This window comes from Chelonia mydas, chromosome 6 (genome assembly GCF_015237465.2).
Source record: "Chelonia mydas isolate rCheMyd1 chromosome 6, rCheMyd1.pri.v2, whole genome shotgun sequence".
Taxonomy (NCBI): domain Eukaryota; kingdom Metazoa; phylum Chordata; order Testudines; family Cheloniidae; genus Chelonia; species Chelonia mydas.
In genome coordinates, this window is record NC_051246.2 from 67892133 (window position 1) to 67915388 (window position 23256).

The following is a 23256-nucleotide window of genomic DNA, read 5'->3' on the forward strand; positions in this document are numbered from 1 at the left end:
CCCGCAAATGCTTTCGCACAGAAGGGACAAATTCGGTAAAGGACCATTGTTCAAAAATCTCTCTTGTTGTCCAGGAATTTTTGGACTTCTTGTACGAAAATGGCAGGCAATTTACATTTACGTGATGAAAGCACCAAGGCATGCAAGACTTTCCAAAGCACAATGGTTTTAATTTATGCTTGCCTGTTACTTTATTGTTTTGTGTGAATGCAAGGCGAACTTTTGCCTGTTTATATCCTTCTTTCTTACCTTTATCTGTTCTGACAGCCAGGGTTTTATCGGGCAACATTTTATACTAAATTCCTGTTTCGTCTGCATTGTAAACTGGTTCCTCCGAGTAACCCTCTGCCTGTAAAATCTCCCTCAGCTTTGCTGGGTACGATTGCATGGTGTCGGCGTCAGCAGAGCGTTTTTCTCCCGAAACTGCAATCTGAGAGATTCAGTGTCTTTTCTGAAATCGCCATAGCCAACCCGAACTCGCCTTAAAATTGCTGAATTCGCCATTAAGTTCCCAGCTGAATTTTTCTGCTTGCATGGCTATAAGCGGACCAGAGATCAGAATGCCTTTCTGCGGTTCTTGCACAAACCACGGGTACACCGCAGAATCAAGATCGGCATCATTTGCTAAACGGGCTCGTTTTCTTTGAAGGCCATGCTCTTCATCCAGGTTATGAATGTAAATTCTGAGCTTGTCAGCGTTCTTTAGCCATCCACAAAAGGTGGACTCGTTAATGCCAATGTCGCTGCTAATCTTTACCTGGGTTTCGCCGTTTCTAAGTTGTTCGATAGCATCCAATTTTTCCTGCACCAAGTAAGCCTTCCTTTTGCCCAACGTTTTTGACATCTTTCTAAAGATAAATACTGTACCTATAAATTTTTATTCCATTATATTTGTATGGCATTCTAGGCCTACAGCAATCGTCTTAGGGCTTGTCTACAGTACCGTGCAGGGTCAATCTAAGATACGCAACTTCAGCTACGTGAATAGCTGATGCTCTCCCGTCGACTGCACTTGCGCTCCTCGTTCTGGTGGAGTACTAGAGTCGACAGGAGAGCACTCAGCGGTCATTTTATCGCGTCTATACTCAAAATTGTACTGTACAGTACTTAAATTTGGGATCCATGGCCACGACCGCGTTATATCCGAATTCGCGTTATAAAGACATGCGTTCTAGCAAGGGTCTGGTATAACATTATCCCTATTTTACTCTTGGGGACACTGAAGCAGAGAAGGTAAAGTGACTTGTCCAAGTTCACATGGCAAGTCAGTAACTAATCTGAAATTAAAACTCAAGAGTTTTTGATTCCTGATTGTATGCTTGGATCATTAGACCACGTTGCCACTATAAAAATAAAACTAGTGTATAACTCCAAGTAGTGTGCACATTCAAATTTGCTCTCTTAAAAATGAGAACATTGAAATTAATATTTGCTACTCCCTGAACTTAAGCTGCATCTGTCACAAATTATCCATTTTGGCCTTGATGTTTTAGAATTAAGAAAGAGGGCGGGGGACAGAGGCATATTCACTGTGCCACATTATATAATCCTCTATGATTAAGTTGTGAGCTCTCTAAATTAACTATCATAACACTGGCAAAGAGTCCTGTGGCACCTTATAGACTATAGACCTTCTGTTAGTCTATAAGGTGCCACAGGTCTCTTTGCCACTTTTACAGATCCAGACTAACACGGCTACCCCTCTGATACCTCATAACACTATCGCTACTGGTGCATCATCTCTTCCTAAGAAAATAGCATCCAATCGTATTTGGAGACTTTTATATTGCGTACACAGATGGTTGTTCTGAATTCAGGTTTTGCAATTTTTAGTGATTGGAGTGTGGGAGTTTAGGTAGATTATGACAATCATAATTCAGTACATTAATTCACACATGCTCAGTAGCTATTGTTCAACACTGAGTATCTGAGCTGTTCGTAATTTGTTTATCCAAAACATTTTATCACAGTGCTTAATAGTCCACATTATTGGTTGTCTTTATAATTTAACGTTTAAAGAGGGAAGTTTCAGCTGTAGCAGTGAGAAAAGCTTTGGAAATCACCCAAAAATAGAAAGGACATGACCTGTTTGCAAGTAAGGCACAGAGCAGATTATTTCTATTTGAAGTTTTGGTAGTCTGGCTAAGTGTCTCCTTCATGAGAACTATGCAACGATTAAATAACTGTCATCACATGTTATTGAAGACATTTGAAGAGTGACATGCAAGCTATGGCTAAATCTTGCCTATTCTATTTTCAGAATGTCTCCAAGGTATGGCTTTTTTTATCCAGTCACCTAAAACTCTCATCCAAGTTCTTAATTCACATCTCAATTACCGCAGCATACTTCTCTCTAGCCTTACCAAATGCAGTTTTGTCCCACTCATATCCATTCAGAATGCTGCTTCAAAGATCATTTTCCTAGCCATTGACTTTGACCAGGTCACACGTCTCTTTACATCCCTTCGCTGGCTCCACCTTCTCTATCACCTCAAACATAAGCTGCTTTTCTTAAGGCTCTTCACAGCCTATCCCCAACCTACCTGTCTTCTCTCATTTGCTAGTGAGATGTTGACTCCCTCCTCCAATCAGCCCATGATGCCAGCCTCCATTGCCCACTTGTTATATTTTCAAACCAACACCTTTGTTCTTTTTCCCATGCTGCCCATCATGCTTGGGAATAGCTAAACTGCCTCATTATCCTCATTCAAAACCCTCCTCAAAACTTGCTTTCTTCCATGGAGCCTACAAAAAAAACTGACAACAACAGTTAGTCTGCTGGTGTGCTGAGACCACTGCCTATCATGCTGACTAATATTCTGTCATTGTTTCCTTGTGCTCCCCATCTGTCTTATTCTTAGATTGTAAGCACTTTGGGACAGGGACTGTCTTTTTTTTGTTCTGTTTGTACAAAGCCTAGCTTAATGGTGTCCTGGTGCATGACCAGGACTACTAGGTGCTATGGTAATATGAATAATAGTTGTCTCCTCTTCTGCCTTCAGTACTCCCCGAAAGTGCCTGATCAATAGTACAATGCTGAAAAAGAGGAAAAAACCTTCCTAACCCCCCCCCCCCCCAGTGGTTAAAGCAAGTAGACAAATTTTTAATTTTGAGTATCCCATCTTAACATGCATAACTACCAGTAATATTGATTGTAATGACTCTTGTAGAGAATGGGTCATAGAGGACCTGGGTTCTACTCCTGGCTCTGACATTGACCTGTTATGTGACCAATGGGAAATGGCTTTTTCTTTTTTCTGTGCCACTGTTGCAAATTTAACCCTTTTAATTCCTAGTTCACATGGATGGTTTTTGTGAGGCTTAATGGGCTATATACAAGTTAAAAAAATAGAAAGGAGTTGTTTACCCAGGTTTTAAAGGCTGACAGTGCGAAACTTACTGAGAACCAACACGTTAATTTTTAGTTTGTCTTTCCTGTATATGTTTGTTGAATTGTAAACGATAACCCTGTCACTAACTAAATCCATAAAACAGGTTTGACTGACTCCAAATGTGTCTGGAGAGCTGAACAAGCTGTTCCTTTGTTGAACCAGCAGACACACCCACAATCTGAACTTCAAAATCATTCTCTAGCAGGATCCAGTTGAATCTTCAAGAAAAGTACTCAGTTCTTCAATCCACTCTCCAGAAGAGCCTGGGACTTAGCTTTCACCCCAACCAAAGCTTCTTTTCATATCCTCAGATGACTTTTCCTGTTGGGGGAGCTTCTGAAATGTGGGTCCTACGAATTTCCTTAGCAGCTGGCATAATGCCAGCCTAATCTTCTCTGGCACAAGTCCAGTACATTTGAAGAGAGACTCCTCTCTCCTCCTCTTCACTCCAGCAGGAAGCTGGCAGAAGCAGTTAAGCTGACCATTTACTTTCTTTCTTCCATTACTCCTGGGGGAATTTGGCACCAAAAAATTAAAAATTTTACACACAATATTTTAAAATTCTGCATGTTTTATTTGTCAAAATAACACAATATAAATCAGGCCAGTTTCAGTTATTTTGGTAATTTGTTTCAAAATACCTGTCAGCATCTGTGTCTGTAACAATACAGACAACAAAAGAGATTCAGGAAATGTTTTTTGACAAATAGATTCCTTACTAGGGATATTAATATAGAACTTTGAGTAATAATTCATTTAAACTACAATAGAGAAACATATTTCCCACACCCCTCAGAAGCAGTGCAAAGGCTTAGGGGAGTCACGGGTAACAGAAGAGCTGAGGGAGGGGAGTAATTGCTTGAAAAAATCCTGGGAGTGAACCAGGAGTGGTGTTGGGTGTGGAAGAGATATGGAACACGATTTTTTTATGGGGGGGAGGGATTGTTAGGGAGTAGAGGAACCTCCCCCATGCAGACCCTGGTTGACCTCTAGCCTCTCCCATTTGGTCAGGCATATCTGCCCCTGTCCCCATGTGTCCCTGCATCCCTCCTCCCTCCATCCCCATGTGTGTCTGCACCCCCACTCAGCCACCCCTCCTCCCCCATCCTCATGTGTCCCTGCACCTTCACTTAGCCACCTCTCCTCCCCCACATCCCCATGTTCCCTTCACCCCCACTCAGACACCACCCCAAGTCCTCATGTGGCCCTGTACATCCACTCCCATTGAGTCCCTAGCTCAGCTGTCACCCCACTAGCCAGTGTGCCCCGGCCCAATCTGCCCCATGCTAGCCCTTCTGAACCCTAATCTGTGACCCCCAGCAGCCCTATGTGCCCTGCTCTGTCCATCCCCCCATATCCTATGTCTATTCATCTGGCCCCACAGGCAGGATGCTGTGAGGAATGAAGCCTCTCCTCCCTATCCGACGCTGACTACTCTGGCCCAGGAGCCCGCTGCCCTCTGTGTTGGTGCCACAGCAACCCCTGGTGGGCAAAAGGTGTAACTGCTGTGCCTCTTCGGCAGAATCTGTTTTCTGCAGAGAAAATAAAATCTGTGGGGGACATGAATTCTGCCCGTGTGCAGTGGGGCAGAATTCCCCCAAGAGTATTCCATTAACTAATCTGCTTCACTATCCCCCATAATGTACATGATATAAACAAAATACACAATAGGCTGGGATTTTCAAAATCATTAAGTGTTGGCCAGTTCCCATTGAAGTCTGTGGGAACATAGGCTACTGATGAGCACTTTTAAATGTAATATATTAAGTAAAAATAGTGGGAAAACTGTTCTTGTGTCATTTCAATGTTCAGGAAAATGCTGAAAATAATTTATATTGTGTATGCCCCCCATCTCTTTTGCATCTTGTGAGATATTTGCACAGAAATTGATTGTTACTTAAGTTATATGAACCTGAATTGAGTATATTCCACCTATTTTGATTTAATTGTAAAGAAAAGATACTGCATTCATGTTTGCACATTAAATGATAGTCATCAAGACTTGGCAGATTTTCAATCAGGAGAAAAATTGTCATTCTGTTGCATTTCCTTGTTCTCTTAGAGACACTCCTTTAGGACAGTCCACATTCAGGAGCAGAAAAAACAGTTTGTTCACTATCTACAAGGTGGAACATAGTAAAGCAATAGAAATCACTGAGTGACAAATCCATTGTACTAGCATTCTACTTCTCAAGAAGGTTAACTAGGTTCTGTCCATTATTTTCTTTCAGGAGCATGCTCTTTCAAATGAAAATTAATTTCCTGTTTGAATGTAACAGACAAAGAGAGTCCTTACTATATAACAGAGCTTTAAAAATCTACACTAAATCTAATTTGGTTATGGACTCTTGCTCGATACTTTTATGTTTAGTGAAGTCACTCTTACTGAACTTTACATCATTGTGGGGTTGTAGTGTCAATGTTAGATGTGAAGAAATAAATCTTCTCAAATGGATGGGGCACTCAGTCTTTTCCTCACAATTTAGAATAAGAAGTCATTTAATCTCCTTGCAAGCTCACAAGTTTGGTTCTCTGGAGCTGTGGCAAAAGAGCCAGTTATCTCAAATAATGACGTAATATTTAATTACTTTCAAGACTATTATTTTGTATTTGTGTTATCATCACACCTCAGAGCCCCAGTCTGCACCAGAATCCCACTGTGCTAGGAGCTCTACAAACACACAATAAAAAGTCCCTGCCCCAAAGAGTTCACAATCTAAGTATAAGACAGGAGACAACATGAATACAGACAAATGGGAGAGTACAAGGAAGCAATGAGACGATATTGGTCAGCATAATAGACAATGGTCTCAGCGCACCAGCACCGTAACTGTTGTCAAGTTTTTTGTAGGCTTCGTGGGAAAGGAGAAAAAATTGATCCAAACCCTCCTGCCTGTCTCCTATAGAACAAAACAAAACAAAACTACTTCGTGTGCCCTGGAGCTTCTAAATAAAAAGTCTTTTATGCTCTAAAATTTTCATTGTAGGTGAAAATGTTAGGGCTTTTCCCACATTGTTAAAATTTGAAAAATAATTAATACTGAGTAAGAAGAAAGAAGCTAATTTTATTTATTAAATAACTACAGTATTTAAGAGGGGGAGAAATTGATTAATAATAATATTGCTTCTGCAGTTATGTAGAAATTCTTTTTATTTAGAGAGGTTTTAAAATAGGAAATAAAATACCATTGTTATGAAGGTGTTAGGTACTTCTGGTATTTTTATTTTAACCCAGCACAATATAGTAGCATTGATCCTAAATCAACCTACATTATCTTACTAGTAACTGTTAGAATCTGGTAGGGGATATTACCTAAGGTGTAAATATTATTTTCATTTAAATCATGTCTAATTGCTAATTTTTTTGCCAAAAATATGAACTCAGTGACAATTCAGACATTGACAATGCTAGAGAGTTTAATATTTAATAATCCTGATTGTCAAATGGAAAAAGAAAAGCAAAAATTGCCAGAGAGAGAAATTTTATGTTAAAGCTTCTAAATTGATAAATTATAGCTTAAAAATAATTGACAGTGACCCTTAAAAGAAATAGCTAAAAAAATGCAGTTTTCTTTGTGTAATTGTGTTTTGCTGCTTGTCTGAAAATTAGTCATAGGAAAGCTCTTCTAATGCAAATGACAGATTCCTACAGTGGTGGACTGGTATCACCCAGTCAAATTTCATGTGTCTTCTGATCTTTCCTCTAGCTCAAGGAAACACACTACTCATGGACATTCACAACAGTGATAAGCAAATACTATGAGCTACTCTTCTACATAAGGAAGCAGTGTGATCTTAATGATAGTGCACAAGGCTGGGAATCAGTCTGGTTCCTATCCTGCCTCTGCCTAGACTTTCTGTGTGGCCTTTAATAAGTCACTTGGCCTTCCTGTGCCTCAGTTTCTTCATCTGCAAAAGGAGAAGGATAACGTTTACTCCCCTGTGGAAAGCAATTTGAGATCTTCAGATGAAAAGTACCTAGTCATCTCAAGGTCCCTGGTTCAATCCCGGGCTTTGGCAGCCCTTCATTTTTATTAACAGTGAGGGAAATTAACTATTGGAGCTATGTACCAAGGATGGGGGTGGATTCTCCACTGGCAATTTTTAAATTGAGGTTGGATGTTTTTCTAAAAGATATGATTTAGGAATTATTTCGGGGAAGTTCTGTGGCCTGTGTTATACAGGAGGTCAAACTAGATGATCACAGTGGTTCTTTCTGGCATTAGAATCTATGAATCACAATGCTCATCATCCTTGAGGCAAAGATGGTAGAAAACAATGGGGATATCAGCAAGAAAGTTATACAAATGATTAGGTATTTTTTGAGTCTGTAAACTAGGGGACTAACTAAATGACTGAAGAAAATCAGGCAGAATAAATGCTATATAACCTGATAGATATATACATCTTGAATCTTTATTTCTGTTTGTAGTTAAGCTATCAGCTGAAAGTGGGGATCATGTATTGCAAAGGTGGACAGAGCACTGAAGAGGAAATGTACAACAATGAGTCAGCAGGGCCAGCCTTTGAAGAGTTTCTTCAGCTCTTAGGAGAACGAGTTCGACTCAAGGGGTTTGAAAAGTACCGGGCTCAGCTGGACACCAAGAGTAAGGCAACCCTCTTATTATTTTTTAGACTAATAAGTATAACTTATGAGAGGAGTGTCAGTTACTGAACAGATTTCTTCAAAAATCACATTCTTGGCTATAAAGAAACAGCTGTTCAATATCAAAGGACGAGTAAAAACAAAGCAAACATGTAAATTGAAATATGTCAACATGGCCTTTTATAGCTTTGATAACAAACATTTCACTTTTACATTGAACCAAAACACTGGTGCAAAGGTGTTCCAAAAATTTGAGGTAAAAAATGAGTAGCCTCTGGAATCAATATTAATATAACAGGGCAATGAACTATATTACATTAATTGCATTGAGCATGCCTTATTAACTTTTGTTAATTTTTAATGATAATCTTAATGATCTGTCACTGCCAGAAGAAGAATACGCTGAAATGGCTTTGCAGACCCAGGTTCATACTCTTGACCTTAGTAAATTGATCTGTTAATTTTATGCTGTGTCCAACCTATGTAACTACCTTCCCTAGGTATTTTTGTCCTGTCCTTTACTGCTGAATTTATTCTGTTCTCCTTAGTGACTTCTGCTGAGTTGGCCTATGTAAATTAAACTATTTATGACAACTATGCCACCAGTTTTTACCATAAAATATGTTGGAACGGTGATCTTGACTTATGTGGCAATATTTGTAAAAGAAATATTCTGCCTTTTGTATGAAGGAGGCATAATACAGTTAGTGAGATCTGTTTTTATCAGACAGTCCGTACAGTGTCTGTATGTGTTTCTTCAATTTTAAAATCTTTTTTAAAAACTCTGACATCTTTAAACGTTAGGGTTAACCCATTTGTATTGAAGTCTGTCGTTATCTTGCTCCTTGCAGTACAGGAAATTTAAATAAGGAATTGAGTCATGAAAATAGAAAAACATTTATAAACTTCAGCTCAGCAAAAAATGTCCTGTTGCCATGGTTCTGCTATCACCAGTATTATAACTACAGGCAGTGAGAGCAAGAGATCATTAAAAATATGAAATTACGCAGGTTCTCAAGTATTACTTTAAAAGTCTATTTGCTGTAACCAGTAAAGAATGTCAAAATTGAATGTATAAAACTTGCTTAGAATTTTCAGTATTCACCTCCCTCAAATCAGTGTCATGTAACCTAGTTTTCCTACAGTATCATGTAACCTGGTTATCTATGAGAGAGATCATGTGGGAGAACCCTTAAAAAGCTAGGGAGGGGAGAAGTCAGCATTTGATTTCTCTAAGTAGGTGGGTGAAGAACTGATCTTTCCCTTGTGGTGGTGGTGGTTTTTCCACTTTGAACTGCGCTAGTATTTCTATTATTCAGAAGAGAAAAGTTCACTTTCCTCAAATCCCAAAAAGATAAGTCTTTTAAATGCAAATTTTATAAGAACTACAGGCTCTTCAGATTCTGCATGAATACAGAGAGTAGATATTTCCAAGTGATAAATCTGCAAAATGAATTGAGAGGTTAGGAAACTGTTGAAAGAAACAACCTTCCAGAGACATATGTTGTCTGTACCCTTGAATGGTATGTCACTGTATCTGGCACAGGAAAATATTGCACAAGCTACACTTTAAGATAGTTAACATTTTTCAGTTTTTAATTCCTGGATTCTTATACTTCGGAGCTCATTAAAGTACCTTGCATTCATATTCAGCATTGGTAGTTCTTGCTTTTGGTATCTAAATCTAATTTTACACTGAAATTTTATCATTTTCTCTAAAACTTGAGTGTTCAGATGTGAACTTCTATTTCTGGGTCTGGTAGGTTTTTTTTCACTGTACTGTGTTGCACCTGCAGAGAGCTTTGAAATCCCTTAATTCAAAATAGGTTTAAGATTTGATTTTGATATATTCATGTAATATAAAATTATGTATGTATAAAGTCCCAAAAGATGCCATGAATCGTATTCTTTATATGCAGTATTTTATTTTTACGTAAAATTGGTAAATGTAGATTCTGTGCAGAGCAAGCACTGTGTTTAAACTGCATATGTAAGAATATAGAAAAATTGACTTATTACTGCATAAGCTCTATTTTTAAGAATGGTCTCTCTGGCTGTTAGTATCTTAATATTATTATTAAGACTATGTCTCTTCCTCTCTTCTGGTTTAGAGTTTTATCAAGGTCCGGTATCTAAAGCATTTTTCCTTTCTTTTTTGGGTGATTATCCCTATGTATTTCATTTCTGGTGTGCTTGTGCCCCATTAGCTCAAGATTGGTTTCTTTTGGTCAGCAGTGTCTGATGAGGCCATGCCTATGCCCTAGGTCCCCTCATGCTCTCACCACCTGAGTGCATAAAGGGCAGAGTAGGTCCAGTTGTCCCTCTTATTTCCTGTGGCCGTGACAAAGAATCACTGACAGTACCCACATCTCTTGCACACTGTGCAAGCCAAAATCTATTTTTGTAAATAATTACTGTGTTCTTATAGTGTTAGTTTAATGTAGTTGGTATTAGTATTTGCTAATACTGGCTGACTCACACTCTCTCTATCTTTATCTATATCTCTGTACATCTGTAGATATCTATGTCTATAGAGAGAGAGAATGAGAGACTTACTTTTTAGATTTAGCGATTTGTGATACCAGGGCATAGTCTTTATGGCAGAACTGGTCTCAAGACTTGCCCCTCTTACGATGAAACTATTCTGCTGAACCATGCATACTTGAGGTGTGTGTGGGTGTGTGTGTGTTGCTTTGGAGAGGGGCACATCCTAGAAAAATGTGCTGACTGTTGTTCTTTTTCTAAAAGACCACAAAAGGTAGGAGAGGCTTGCTGCAAACTATTTCTCTTAGGGAGATTGATGTGGGCTTCCTCAGAACTGGAAAAGAAAGGCACTGCTAGTCCTTGAACTCAGTGCTCCTGCAGGCTCCAGTTCGACTCCCAAGCTCTTGGCTAAGAAGTTGTTAGCGAAGACCATTAGAGAAGCTAAGTCATCTGAGAGGTGTAGGAAGGAGTTCCCAGGTGAACAGGGGCTGCGAACAGTGGAATTTTGGAGTGAGTGGATGTGAATGATGTTGGAACAACTGTTGTGGTCTGCGTTGGATGTGCTAACTTCTCCTTTCTGATGGAAGACTTAAGAGGTCCCTGGTGGATGAAATGCAAGCTGCTGGCCACTGGTACAGTGACTAGAGTGAAATCCCTGCAAGATGCATGGACGCTTTTCAAATACACCATAATCGAGGCTCAACTTAAATGTATACCCCAAATTAAAAAACACAGTAAAAGAACTAAAAAAGAGCCACCGTGGCTTAACCATGTCAAAGGAGCAGAGAGAGAGATAAAAAGGCATCTTTTAAAAAGTGGAAGTCAAATCCTAATGAGATAAATAGAAAGGCGCTTAAACACTGCCAAATTAAATGTAAAAATGTAATCAGAAAAGCCAAAAAGGAGTTTGAAGAACATCTAGCCAAAAACTCAAAAGGTAATAATAACAAAATGTTTAAGGACATCAGGAGCAGGAAGCCTGCTAAATAATCAGTGAGGCCCCTGGACGATGGAGAGACAAAAGGAGCACTTAACAATGATAAAGTCATTGCGGAGAAACTAAATGAATTCTTTGCTTCAGTCTTCACGGCTGAGGATGTTAGGGAGATTCCCAAACCTGAGCCGTCTTTTGTAGGTGACAAATCTAGTGTCACTAGAGAAGGTTTTGGAATTAATGGAGAAACTTAACAGTAACAAATCACCGGGACTAGATGGCATTCACCCAAGAGTTCTGAAAGAACTCAAATATGAAATTGCGGAACTATTAACTATGGTTTGTAACCTGTCCTTTAAATCAGCTACTATGCCCAATGACTGGAAGATAGCTAATGTAACGCCAATATTTAAGAAGGGCTCTAGAGGTGATCCTGGCAATTACAGACCGGTAAGTCTAATGTCAATACCGGGCAAATTAGTTGAAACAATAGTAAAGAATAAAATTGTCAGACACCTAGAAGAACATAAATTGTTGCGCAAAAATCAAGATGGTTTCTGTAAAGGGAGATCATGTCTTATTAATCTATTAGAGTTCTTTGAGGGGGTCAACAAACATGTGGACAAGGGAGATCCAGTGGACATAGTGTACTTAGATTTCCAGAAAGCCTTTGACAAGATCCCTCACCAACGGCTCTTGCATAAATTAAGTTGTCATGGGATAAGAAGGAAGATCCTTTCATGGATTGAGAACTGGTTAAAAGACAGAGAATAAAGAGTAGGAATAAATGGTAAATTTTCAGAATGGAGAGGGGTAACTAGTGTTGTTCCCCAAGGGTCAGTCCTAGGACCAATCCTATTCAACTTATTCATAAATGATGTGGAGAAAGGGGTAAACAGTGAGGTGGCAAAGTTTGCAGACGATACTAAACTGCTCAAGATAGTTAAGACCAAAGCAGACTGTGAAGAACTTCAAAAAGATCTCACAAAACTAAGTGATTGGGCAACAAAATGGCAAATGAAATTTAATGTGGATAAATATAAAGTAATGCACGTTGGAAAAAATAACCCCAACTATACGTACAATATGATGGGGGCTAATTTAGCCACAACTAATCAATAGAAAGATCTTGGAGTTATCGTGGATAGTTCTCTGAAGACGTCCATGCAGTGTGCTGCGGCAGTCAAAAAAGCAAATGGGATGTTAGGAACCATTAAAAAAAGGGATAGAGAATAAGATGAAGAATATCTTATTGCCCTTATATAAATCCATGGTATGCCCACATCTTGAATACTGCGTATAGATGTGGTCCCCTCATCTCAAAAAACATATACGGGCATTAGAAAAGGTTCAGAAAAGGGCAACTAAAATGTTAGGGGTTTGGAACGGGTCCCATATGAGGAGAGATTAAAGAGGCTAAGACTAGCTTGGAAAAGAGGAGACTAAGGGCGGGTATGGTAGAGGTACGTAAATCATGAGTGGTGTGGAGAAAGTGAATAAGGAAAAGTTATTTACTTGTTCCCATAATATAAGAACTAGGGGCCACCAAATGAAATTAATGGGCAGCAGGTTTAAAACAAAGAAAAGGAAGTTCTTCTTCACTCAGCGCACAATCAACCTGTGGAACTCCTTGCTTGAGGAGGTTGTGAAGGCTAGGACTATAACAGGGTTTTAAAAGAGACCTGGATAAATTCATGGAGGTTAAGTCCATTAATGGCTATTAGCCAGGATGGGTAAGGAATGGTGTTCCTAGCCTCTATTTGCCAGAGGGCGGAGATGGATGGCAGGAGAGAGATCACTTGATCATTACCTGTTAGGTTCACTCCCTCTGGGGCACCTGGCATTGGCCACTGTCAGTAGACAGGATACTGGGCTGGATGGACCTTTGGTCTGACCCAGTGTGGCCATTCTTATGTTCTTATGGAAGAGATGATACGTGATCTGGAAGCCTAAGTTTCAAGACTGAGTAGCATCTGAGAAAAAACAGACCTATTGCGTAACCAGATTCAGAAAATGTTGTCTCAGATGCCACAAGGGGAAGGATTAAGGTGATAAGGGATTGGAGAAAGTAGAAAACAAAGAAGTGGGCTGATGATTTGTGACCAAGAGGAGAGAGAGAACCATGAAGCATTCATTCCAGCTAGAAGTATCAAATCAGTATCAGAAACTCCACAAGTCATCTACTGAGGAACCTGTCTTTGGAGGACTGGAACAGAAAGCTACAAAGGACATACCTGATGTGTATCCTTGTGTTGTAAAATAAGCAGCTACCAAGAGAGGTTCTTCTTTGAGTACTTGCTCATATCGATTCCATTCTAGATGTGCGTACGCCCACGTACGCGGTCATCAGAGATTTTTGCCTTAGTGGCATCCTTAGGGCTGCTGTGGCACACGCATCATTGGCAGAATTCCTGGCGCAGGGTTTCCGAAATTGTATGGAGCACCGGTTAGGGGAGGCTGTGCCTCCCCAAACAGCCAGGCGTGGCCCACCCCCTATCCGACCCCCCTTGCTTCTCGCCCCCCATGTCCCCCCCCCCCCAGGACTCCTGCCACATCCAACCTCCCTGTCCCCTGACCGCCCCCAGATCCCCCGCCCCTGACTGCCCCCCCCACTGCTCCATCCAACCCCTCCTCTCATTCCTGACTGCCCCCCCAGGACCCCTGCCCCATCCAACCACCCTTTCTCCCTGACTGCCCCTCCTCCCTGCCCCATCCAACTCCCCCCCCCTTCCTGACTGCACCCCCACCGGGACCCCTGCCCCCTTTCAAGCCCCCTGTTCCCCGCCCTCTGATTGCCCCGACACCTATCCACACCCTCACCCCCGACCACCCCTCCCAATTCCCCTGCCCTCTATCCAACCCCCCCCCCCTTACCACATTGCCTGGAGCACCGGTGGCTGGCGGCGCTACAGCTGTGCCGCAAAGAGCACCAGGACAGACAGCTGTGCCGCCCAGCTGGAGCCAGCCATGCCACCGCTCAGCACAGAGCACCGGGTCAGGCCATGGCTCTGCAGCCCCACTGCCCAGAGCAGTGAGCTGAGGCTGTGGGGGAGAGGGAACAGCAGGAGAGGGGCCAGGGGCTAGCCTCCAGGGCCAGGAGCTCAGAGTCTGGGCAGGAGGGTTCTGTGGGTTGGATGTGGCCCTCGGGCCATAGTTTGCCCACCTCTGGACTAGATTATTTAATGGTCCTTCTGGCCTTAAACTCTATACATTTATAAACACCTCTCTTCCAGAGAGCACAAATCTGCTAGACCTAGTAGAAAGAGGCTGAAATCATCTCTACCTTTCTCTTCAAATGGTAGTTCATGACCCAAAATAGGTCCTTCTGACACACTCACAGAGACAGCTTGCCAAGCAATGGTACCATCGCAAGTGGAGCTCAGTACACTGCCCTGTACTGATGCTTTGGTATCGGCTTTGATGCACATGATACCTACTGCCTTGATACCTGTGACTCTGATGCCAGCAACCTTGATGCAGCTGTTTTTGCTACTGACCTTCTTGACACTGGAGCTATTTTTGAATAACATAACCTAACAATGACTATTCATCCTGAATCACCACTCATGTCTTTGGTGGTGAGACTGCCATATACAGTGCCAACCAATAATATTTTTATGGTGCTGAGCACTTCATAAATGCCAGTACCATGGCATAAGCTAGTAGTTTATCTTCCCCTGTTCAAGTACCCTCTCTTCAAAGACCGACATTATTTTCCTCAGCTTCTGAGCACAGAGAGAAACATCCCCTACCCACTCACTGTGCTTCTGTTCCAATGACTCCTACTTTTCATAGGAGTATAGGGCCCATTATTACACTCAGAGACCTTCAGGATGTAGGGATGAGCATTCTCCATGGTACAAACCGTTTGGCCCGAACCCTTATCAGGCTCAATCCTGGCCTACTGGGCACCTTTGGGGTATGCAACAATCAAGAGAGCCAGCTTCTCCTTCCGAGGCTAGGACTACCTCCCCTCTGAAATCCTGTACGGTGATACAAGAGGCACAAGTCACTCACACTTTGCAACTGCAGGAGCATGAAATGATAATCACCACCAAAGACATTAGTGGTGACTCAGGTTAAATAGTCACGGTTAGGTTACGTTATTCAAAAATAGCTTCGGTGCCAAGAAGGTCAGTAGCTAGAGAAACATCTTTTGGTAGACATCAGTGTCTGAGATGCCTACCTCCAGAAAAGCAGACTGGCACTGCCAAGTACCTTCATCTGGTCAAACTCAAAAGCATTTGAGTGCTTTTCTACACATCTGGTCCCAGGATTCTTAGGGGTCCACGATTGCAACCGCTGTACCTGAGAAAACCTGACAGATAGAACCACCAAAAACACTACCACAAGATAAGAACCCAGAAAGATTAGATTTATTCAGAAGAAAAAGGTACTCCTCCGCAAGTTTGCAAATACATATTACTCATTTATCAGGCACTGTTATCTAAATAAGATTATTTAAATGAAGACCGTTTAAAATGTGATTCATAAGGTAGCAAGGAGGAACTGAGGACTGTTGTCTCCAAGCATCAGCTACTGGCCAACGCTTCTCTCCAGGTGATGTTTCATGCCTTGGACATAGTGTCGAGATCTACAGCGCATACATCTTCGTGTGTCTTTAGGTATTGCCAAAGATTGCAGTCATAGACAACTATTGAGGATCCTCCATTTGATAGCTCTGGCCTCTTTAACACCAAAACAGATGAAGCCTTGCACTAGCTAAAACACTCATGAGCAACTTAGATGTCTTCAGGAGTCTGCACACTGGCACTCAGGAGAAAACAAGCTAGGCTTCTGTCTTACTCCAGCAGAGTCCGCCCCCCACCCTACCCCCAGGATAGTCAGTAGAGACCCTCAGAACCACCAAGAAAAAGAGAGAGGTTCCAACAAAGGGGAGACTACGGTTTCTTCATCTGCTACTCCCCCATTCTCCAGAGCAAGAAAACAAATTTGACGCCTTGCTTATCAGTCACTTGGAGCATATAGAGGATCGGTACTTTTCCTCTTCTTCATATTGTCAACTGCCTGTTTTGTTTTCAGGAGGCCTGGAACCACATTGCCTCAGACCACTGGGTCTTAGATATCAATGAAGTGTGGTATTCCATACTTTTTCAGAGCCTTCCTATTTCTTCTTCCCCATCCTTCTTCAGGGCCCCTTCTCGTTAGAGGCTGTTACAGCAAGAAGTGGACTCACTTGTAAATCTCAGAGCAATAGAAGAAGTGCCTCTAGAATTCAGGGGAATGGTTTTACTCACATTATTTTCTAATTTCATAGAAGGGGGCTGACTCCCAATCCTGGGCTTGGCACAATTCAATGCCGTCATCTGCCGTTTCGAATTCAGGATGGTAATCCGAGCCTCTACAATCCTGTTCGTAGATCCTTAGGACAGATTAGTGGCTCTTGATATACAGGACGTGTATTTTCACATAACAAATCACCTGGTACACAAAAAATACATGAGATGACAAGTTAGAAGCGTCTAATATTGGGACAGATTTCTGTCCTTTGCTTTATCAACAGCACCAAGAACCTTCACCAACTACTTGGCAGTAGTGACAGCGCTGATGAAGCAAGGGATCCATGTATACTCTTACCTCAACAGTTGGCTCATCTGGGAAACATCCCACACAGGGTGATTGACTCTATTCACCAAATCCTACAGCTCAACAGTTTGGGTCTCAGACTCAACAACCCAGAGAATAGAGTTCAGAATACTGGATTCCGCAACAGCAAACACTAGTCTGTCTTAGGACAGATTCAAAACCATAGTGGATCTCGTCACCCAGCTGCAGGTTCACCCTCAAATATCAGTAAGAGTCTGTCTCTCACTCCTCAGACTTCCTGCATATATATCACACAGCATGTCAGAGGTCACCTACGCTGCATGCAAGGATGATTGAAATCTGTATATCTACCCAACAGATATCACGTAGACATGAGGGTGTAGGTCCGCTGAGAAGTTCTTAGTGTTAAATTGGATCCTATCCAGGTATACAAAGGAGTACCTTTTTTTTTTTTTAATCTCTATCCAGCAAACTGCTGTTGACAGATGCTCCCGCTGTGGGGCTCTCTCTTTTTATCTAGATGGAACAAAACCATTCAGAAATTCCCCTATACTTTCTGTAACATTTGCAGACAAGGATCAGAAAATGTCATCCTAGAGACTTTCTTAGGGGGTATCTGATTGTATTAGAGCAGGGGTAGGCAACCTCTGGCACGTATTCCAAAGGTGGCACGCAAGCTGATTTTCAGTGACAGTCACGCTGCCCGGGTCCTGGTCACCAGTCTGGGGGGGCTCTGCATTTTAATTTAATTTTAAATGAAGCTTCTTAAACATTTTTAAAACCTTATTTACTTTACATACAACAATAGTTTAGTTGTATATTGTAGACTTATAGAAAGAGACCTTCTAAAAACATTAAAATGTATTACTGGCATGCAAAACCTTAAATTGGAGTAAATAAATGAAGACTCAGCACACCACTTCTGAAAGGTTGCCGACCCCTGTATTAGAGCTTGCTATGAGTTTGCCAGGCTAGATCCCCCCATACAGGATAGAGCCAGCTTGTCTGGAAAGATTGCCTCTTACTGAAACCTGTAAGGTGACTACATGGGGATCAGTACATACTCTTACACAGCATGATTCCCTAGTCGAGGCATCAAAATCTGACACCAGCTTTGACAGAGCTGTCCTGCAGTCTTTATTTAAGTAGACTCCAAGCATTCACTTTCTGTCTGTCAGAACACTGCTTTTGATTCACCAGAAGTGGTATACAGATGGACAGCCACTCAAAGAAAGAATTACTGACCGTACTGTAATTGTAATTCTTTGAGATGTTATCCATATGTATTCCACAACCCACCCCCTTCCCTCACTATTAAAGTCCTGTAACATCTGAAGTTTGTATTGATAAAGGAAATGAAGGACATTTAGGCCTGCTCTGCCCGTTATATCCTAGGAAAGGGGGTGCCAGGACACCTAAGATGCAGCCCCGGCCCCAGTGGACACAGCTGGCCAAAATAATTTAATCTTGAGCACGTGGGGCACATGCATACCAGAAGGAGAATAATATACAACTCATCTTGACGAACCAGTTGCTGTATGGTAAATAGCCATTCTTTCCTGTGATAGTCCTGTTACGAAAGGCCCCTGTGAAAAAAAAATAGACATTGTGGTGATGGTGATGATTTCGGCTTATGAGACTGCAGCAGCCCTGCTATGCAGAGGTCTACACCTGTGAAAACTGTCTTAAGCTTTTTGCAGCTGTTTGCTTTTCAAAAGCTAGAGACCACCCTTAAGAACAGTTGTTTTGGAATCCGTATTTAGGAAACTGTTTCCTGGCTGGAAATTCTGCATTGAGTCACCACATAGGAAACTTAGAGTTGACTGTGAAGCTGCTCTTACAGCAAGCCTTATCTGATCATTAGATCATAAGGAAGATCAGTGCTGTGGTGTAGGTTAATTCCCTAGTCCTTTATCCCTTTGGCAGCATTTCACAAGCAACAAAAGATAGGTGCATGATCCAAGAGAGGATAGAAGGCATTCCCGGCATAAAGGAAAGCTGATTTTAGGTATTGTATGAAAGTGCAACAAGATTAAATTTTATTTGATGTCAAAAAGGAAAATTAAAGCTAAGGATTGTTTTGAGAAATGTTAAGATTAGTTCCTCAGTGTTTGCTCTTACAAGTGATCATTGCAATTAATGTTTTCCGTAACATCATAAATGAAAAGTGTTCATGACAGATATGTAGAATTCCTTCAGTTTTAAACATTGTGTCCTTTCAATTGAATACCTATTTCATATAGACTAGGGCAATGATCTCTACTCATCTTAGTAATGAACTTCAGCCAGTACAATTGCTGAAAGGAACAACATCTATTTGTTTTGTTTGGGCAAGAGGAAGTAGCCTAACTCTTGCTAGTCAGCAGTCTTTGGAAAGGAAATAAGGTTTGGAAATTACATGTATCCTAGGGTTACAGCGAATTATGATAATAATTTAAAATAAGTAAAAAAACAGGGAAACCTCTCAAACTACTTCCGTTGTTATTACATTGTCTTTAAATATTATAACCAGTTGTGTTTAAGTATAAATGTTCCATTTTTGTCTAGCATGATGGATATTCATTCATGAACATTTAAAAAGTGTAATAAGATGACCTGGGTAACTTTAGGACTGTCAGCTTGACTTTGATCCAAAATAATGGAATTGATTATATTGGTCTTGATTAATAAAGAATTAAAGGCCAATCAACATGGATTTACAGAAAGTAGATCTTATTAAACCACCCTGATTTTTTGGAGAGTTTATGATTGGTTGATAAATAATAATAGTTAATATTATTAATGTAATATACTTTGACTTCTATAAGGCATTTGACTTGGTACCACACAGCATTTTGATTAAGAAACTAGAATCCTACAAAATCAATATAGCATACATTACATAGATTAAAAACTGACTGACAGGTCTCAAAATGTAATTGTAAATGGGATTGTCAAGTGGGTGTGTTTCTGGTGGGATCCTTCTGGGATTGGTTCTTGGCCCAGTGCTATTTAACATTTTTATCAATGACCTGGAAGAAAACACAAAACAATTAATGGTAAATTTGCAGATAAGATAAAGATTGGGAGAGTGGTAAATAATAACAATCTGGATCACTTGGTAAACTGGGCATGAGCAAACAATTTGCATTTTAATAAGACCAAATGTAAAATCATCCATCTAGGAAGAATGAATGCAGGCCATAGTTAGAGAATGGAGGGCTCTATCCTGAGAAGCAGAGACTCTGAAAAAGACTTGGGGGTCATGGTGGATAATCATCCGAGCATGATTTCCCAGTGTGATACTGTGGCCAGAAAGGCTAATGTGATCCTTGAATGTATATACAGGGGAATCTTGCATAGGAGTAGGGAGATTATATATACTCCCCTGTATTTGGCACTGGTAGGACTGCTTGTGGAATACCGTGTCCAGTTCTGGTGTCAGCAGTTCAAGAAGGATGTTGGTAAATTGGGGAGACTTAAGAGAAGAGCCATGAGAATGCTTAAGGTATTAGAAAACAAGCCTTATAAAGAAAGACTCAGTGAACTAATTCTATTTAGCTTATCAAAGAAAAAGTTAAGGGGTAACTTGATCACAGTCTGTAAGTACCTACAAGGGAAACAGAAATTTGATAATAGAGGGCTCTTCAGTCTAGCAGTGAAAAGTAGAAACAAAATCCAGTGACTGGAAGTTGAAGCTAGACAAATTGAGTCCAGAAATATGGTGCACATTTTTAACAGGGTAAATTACCACTGGAACACATGATCAAGGATTGTGGTGAATTCTCCATCATTGGCAGATTTTAAATCAAAATTGGATGTTTATCTAAAAGATATACTCTGATTCAAACAGGAGTCAATTTGGGGAAGTCCTGTGACCTATGTTATAGAAGAGGTCAGACTAGTTGATCACAATGGCCCTTTCTGGCTTTACGATCTATGAATCTGTGAAAACCGTCCTGATCCTCAAGAATGACACTTCTTCTGAAGTCAACAGCCTGTCACTGTCTTACAAATGGCTGGTTTTGTTCTTTGGTGAAAGCATTGTGGACGGTCAGGAGAGAAGAAATGTGAGTGAGGACAAATAAGAGAATTTTCTATATGACACAGTTTAAGGATATATTCACTAGAGCAGTGCCAATAATAGATTTTACTGGTTCACTGGCAGTTCTGAAAAAATTAATTGTTAAACTCATAGACTTGTGGAAATGAGTTCCACAAATTAATTACATGTTATATAAAATATATTTCCTTTTTTCAGTTTGAAATGTGTTGCCTTTTAATGGAATGTCGTCTTGTTTTTATTGAGAAAGGAGAAATTGGAAGTGCCCAATTTACCTGTTCTTGACCAATCAATACTTGCACACTTCAATCCTATTCCATCTTATTTTTCTTTTTTCTAAACTACACAGTCCCAGCTGTACTAATCTCTCTCCATACAAAGGTCTGTCTTTCCATTTCTAATCATTTTTGTCACCTGTCTCTGCATCCTTTCTATATCTACTATACCTCTTTTGAGGTAAGATGGCCAGAACTGAACAAAATATTCCAGGTGGGAGAATAACTTTAGTTAATATAATGCCAGTATAATATTTTCATGATTATTTTCCCTCCTATTCCTTAAGCATGCTAACATGTTGTTTGCTTTTTGACTGCCATTCTCCATTGAACAGAGGTTTTCAATGAGCTTTTTTTCTGATTGGTTACAGTTAATTTAGAAGCTTGCATTATACATGATATTTTAAATGATCTCTTTCAATTCCTTACTTCATATGCTGAATGTGTCAACACTAAGTTTCATCTGCCATCATGCTATCCATTCACCTTGCTTTAAATCCCTTTGAAGTAGGTCTGTTTAGGCTTGATTGACCTAAAAGATTTTGTCATCTGCATGTTTTGCCATCTCAGTCTTTTCCCAAGATCATTAATTAGCATGTTAAACAACACTCGTTTGTATAAGAAACACCCCAATGTTCATCTTTTGGCCATGTTGAAACTGGTCATTTATTCATGCTTCTTAGCTTTGTCTGTTAGACATTTTCTACTCTTTACAGTATTTTCCCACTCACCACATGGCTATCTACTTGCCTTAATAACTTCTTGTAAGGGACTTTTTCAAAGGTTTTTTGAAATACTTTTAGAAAGACGGAGTATGTAGATAAGGACATTAAACTAGAAGCCACTTAACATCCAGAGAGCACTAAGTGATCCATGCAAGACACATGTTGGTCCATAAGGTAAAGCTGTCAGGCATTTTTATCACCATATTCTGCAACACTAAGTAATGTTCTGTACCATTAGAAAGCTATTTACTTAGCTTTGTACTATATAACAATATATATTTCATAAGTATATATGTGATACTGTTAAAGAGTTCCCTGTTGTATTTCCTACAATGCTGGTGCTCAATTAGATTGAGTTCAGGATGTTCAGGAGTCTTAATAATTTCATAATGTCCTTACTTCTTACAAGTTCTTTCTAACATCTTGTATTAAAATAGCATTGCAAAATTATACTTGCCTGCTGGGTGAACAATTTTAGCAGGTGAGTAAATTATGGTTAAGTTTGTCATTGTTATTAAGGTGAAGATGAATGATGAGTGGGTTTTGTACCTGGGCTAGTAGGTTTTCATAACAATGTGGCAACCCCATTTTAAAGTATTTTTAAGGACTTAATAGTGTTGTTTTTTTCACTTTATTAATTTTTAATTGCAGCTGATTCAACAGGAACTCACTCTCTCTATACAACTTACAAAGACTATGAAATCATGTTTCATGTTTCCACCATGCTGCCATACACTCCTAACAACAAGCAACAGGTAGGATGGACTTCGACCATTTAGAATTCCTCTGTCCTCCACCTCATAAAGTAGTTGTACTGTCAAATGATAACTGAATATTACACCTATAGCAGTGGCAGAAAGCACTTAACTTTGTTGAAGTATTGAATACAGAGTGATCTAAAAGAAAGTGAATAAACAGGAAAAAAAATAGGTCAACTGCAGAGAGCTTTGTGAATAATCTCATATTTAAAATAGTAAATAACTGCATTGGTATTTGACAACTACTATATGCAGCCTGTTAAAAAGTACTCTCCAGTGTCTAAACAACACAAAAATAGAAGAGATTGAATTACATCTGTATTGGGAATAAAACTGGCTAACTCTGTCACAGGATGCTAAGCAAACAGGTTTATGTAGGTCTCGCTGTAGGCTCTTAATAGGTAGAAAGGACAGTCCTGTGAAAAAATGTATTTTCAATATATTTTAGTATTAGTTATTATCTGACATTTTC

At 40.2% G+C, this 23256-nt stretch overlaps 1 protein-coding gene across 26 annotated transcripts in view; it reads left to right on the forward strand.

The window, feature by feature from the left end:
* Positions 1–23256, forward strand: part of SIPA1L1 (signal induced proliferation associated 1 like 1) — a 376811-nt gene that overhangs the window by 272561 nt on the left and 80994 nt on the right. For all 26 annotated transcript variants that reach the window (XM_043548047.1, XM_043548055.1, XM_043548062.1 and 23 more), the window contains 2 exons: positions 7825–7999; positions 22678–22781. In XM_043548047.1, coding sequence (XP_043403982.1) covers positions 7825–7999; positions 22678–22781 — 279 coding nt within the window. The remainder of the gene's footprint in view (positions 1–7824; positions 8000–22677; positions 22782–23256) is intronic.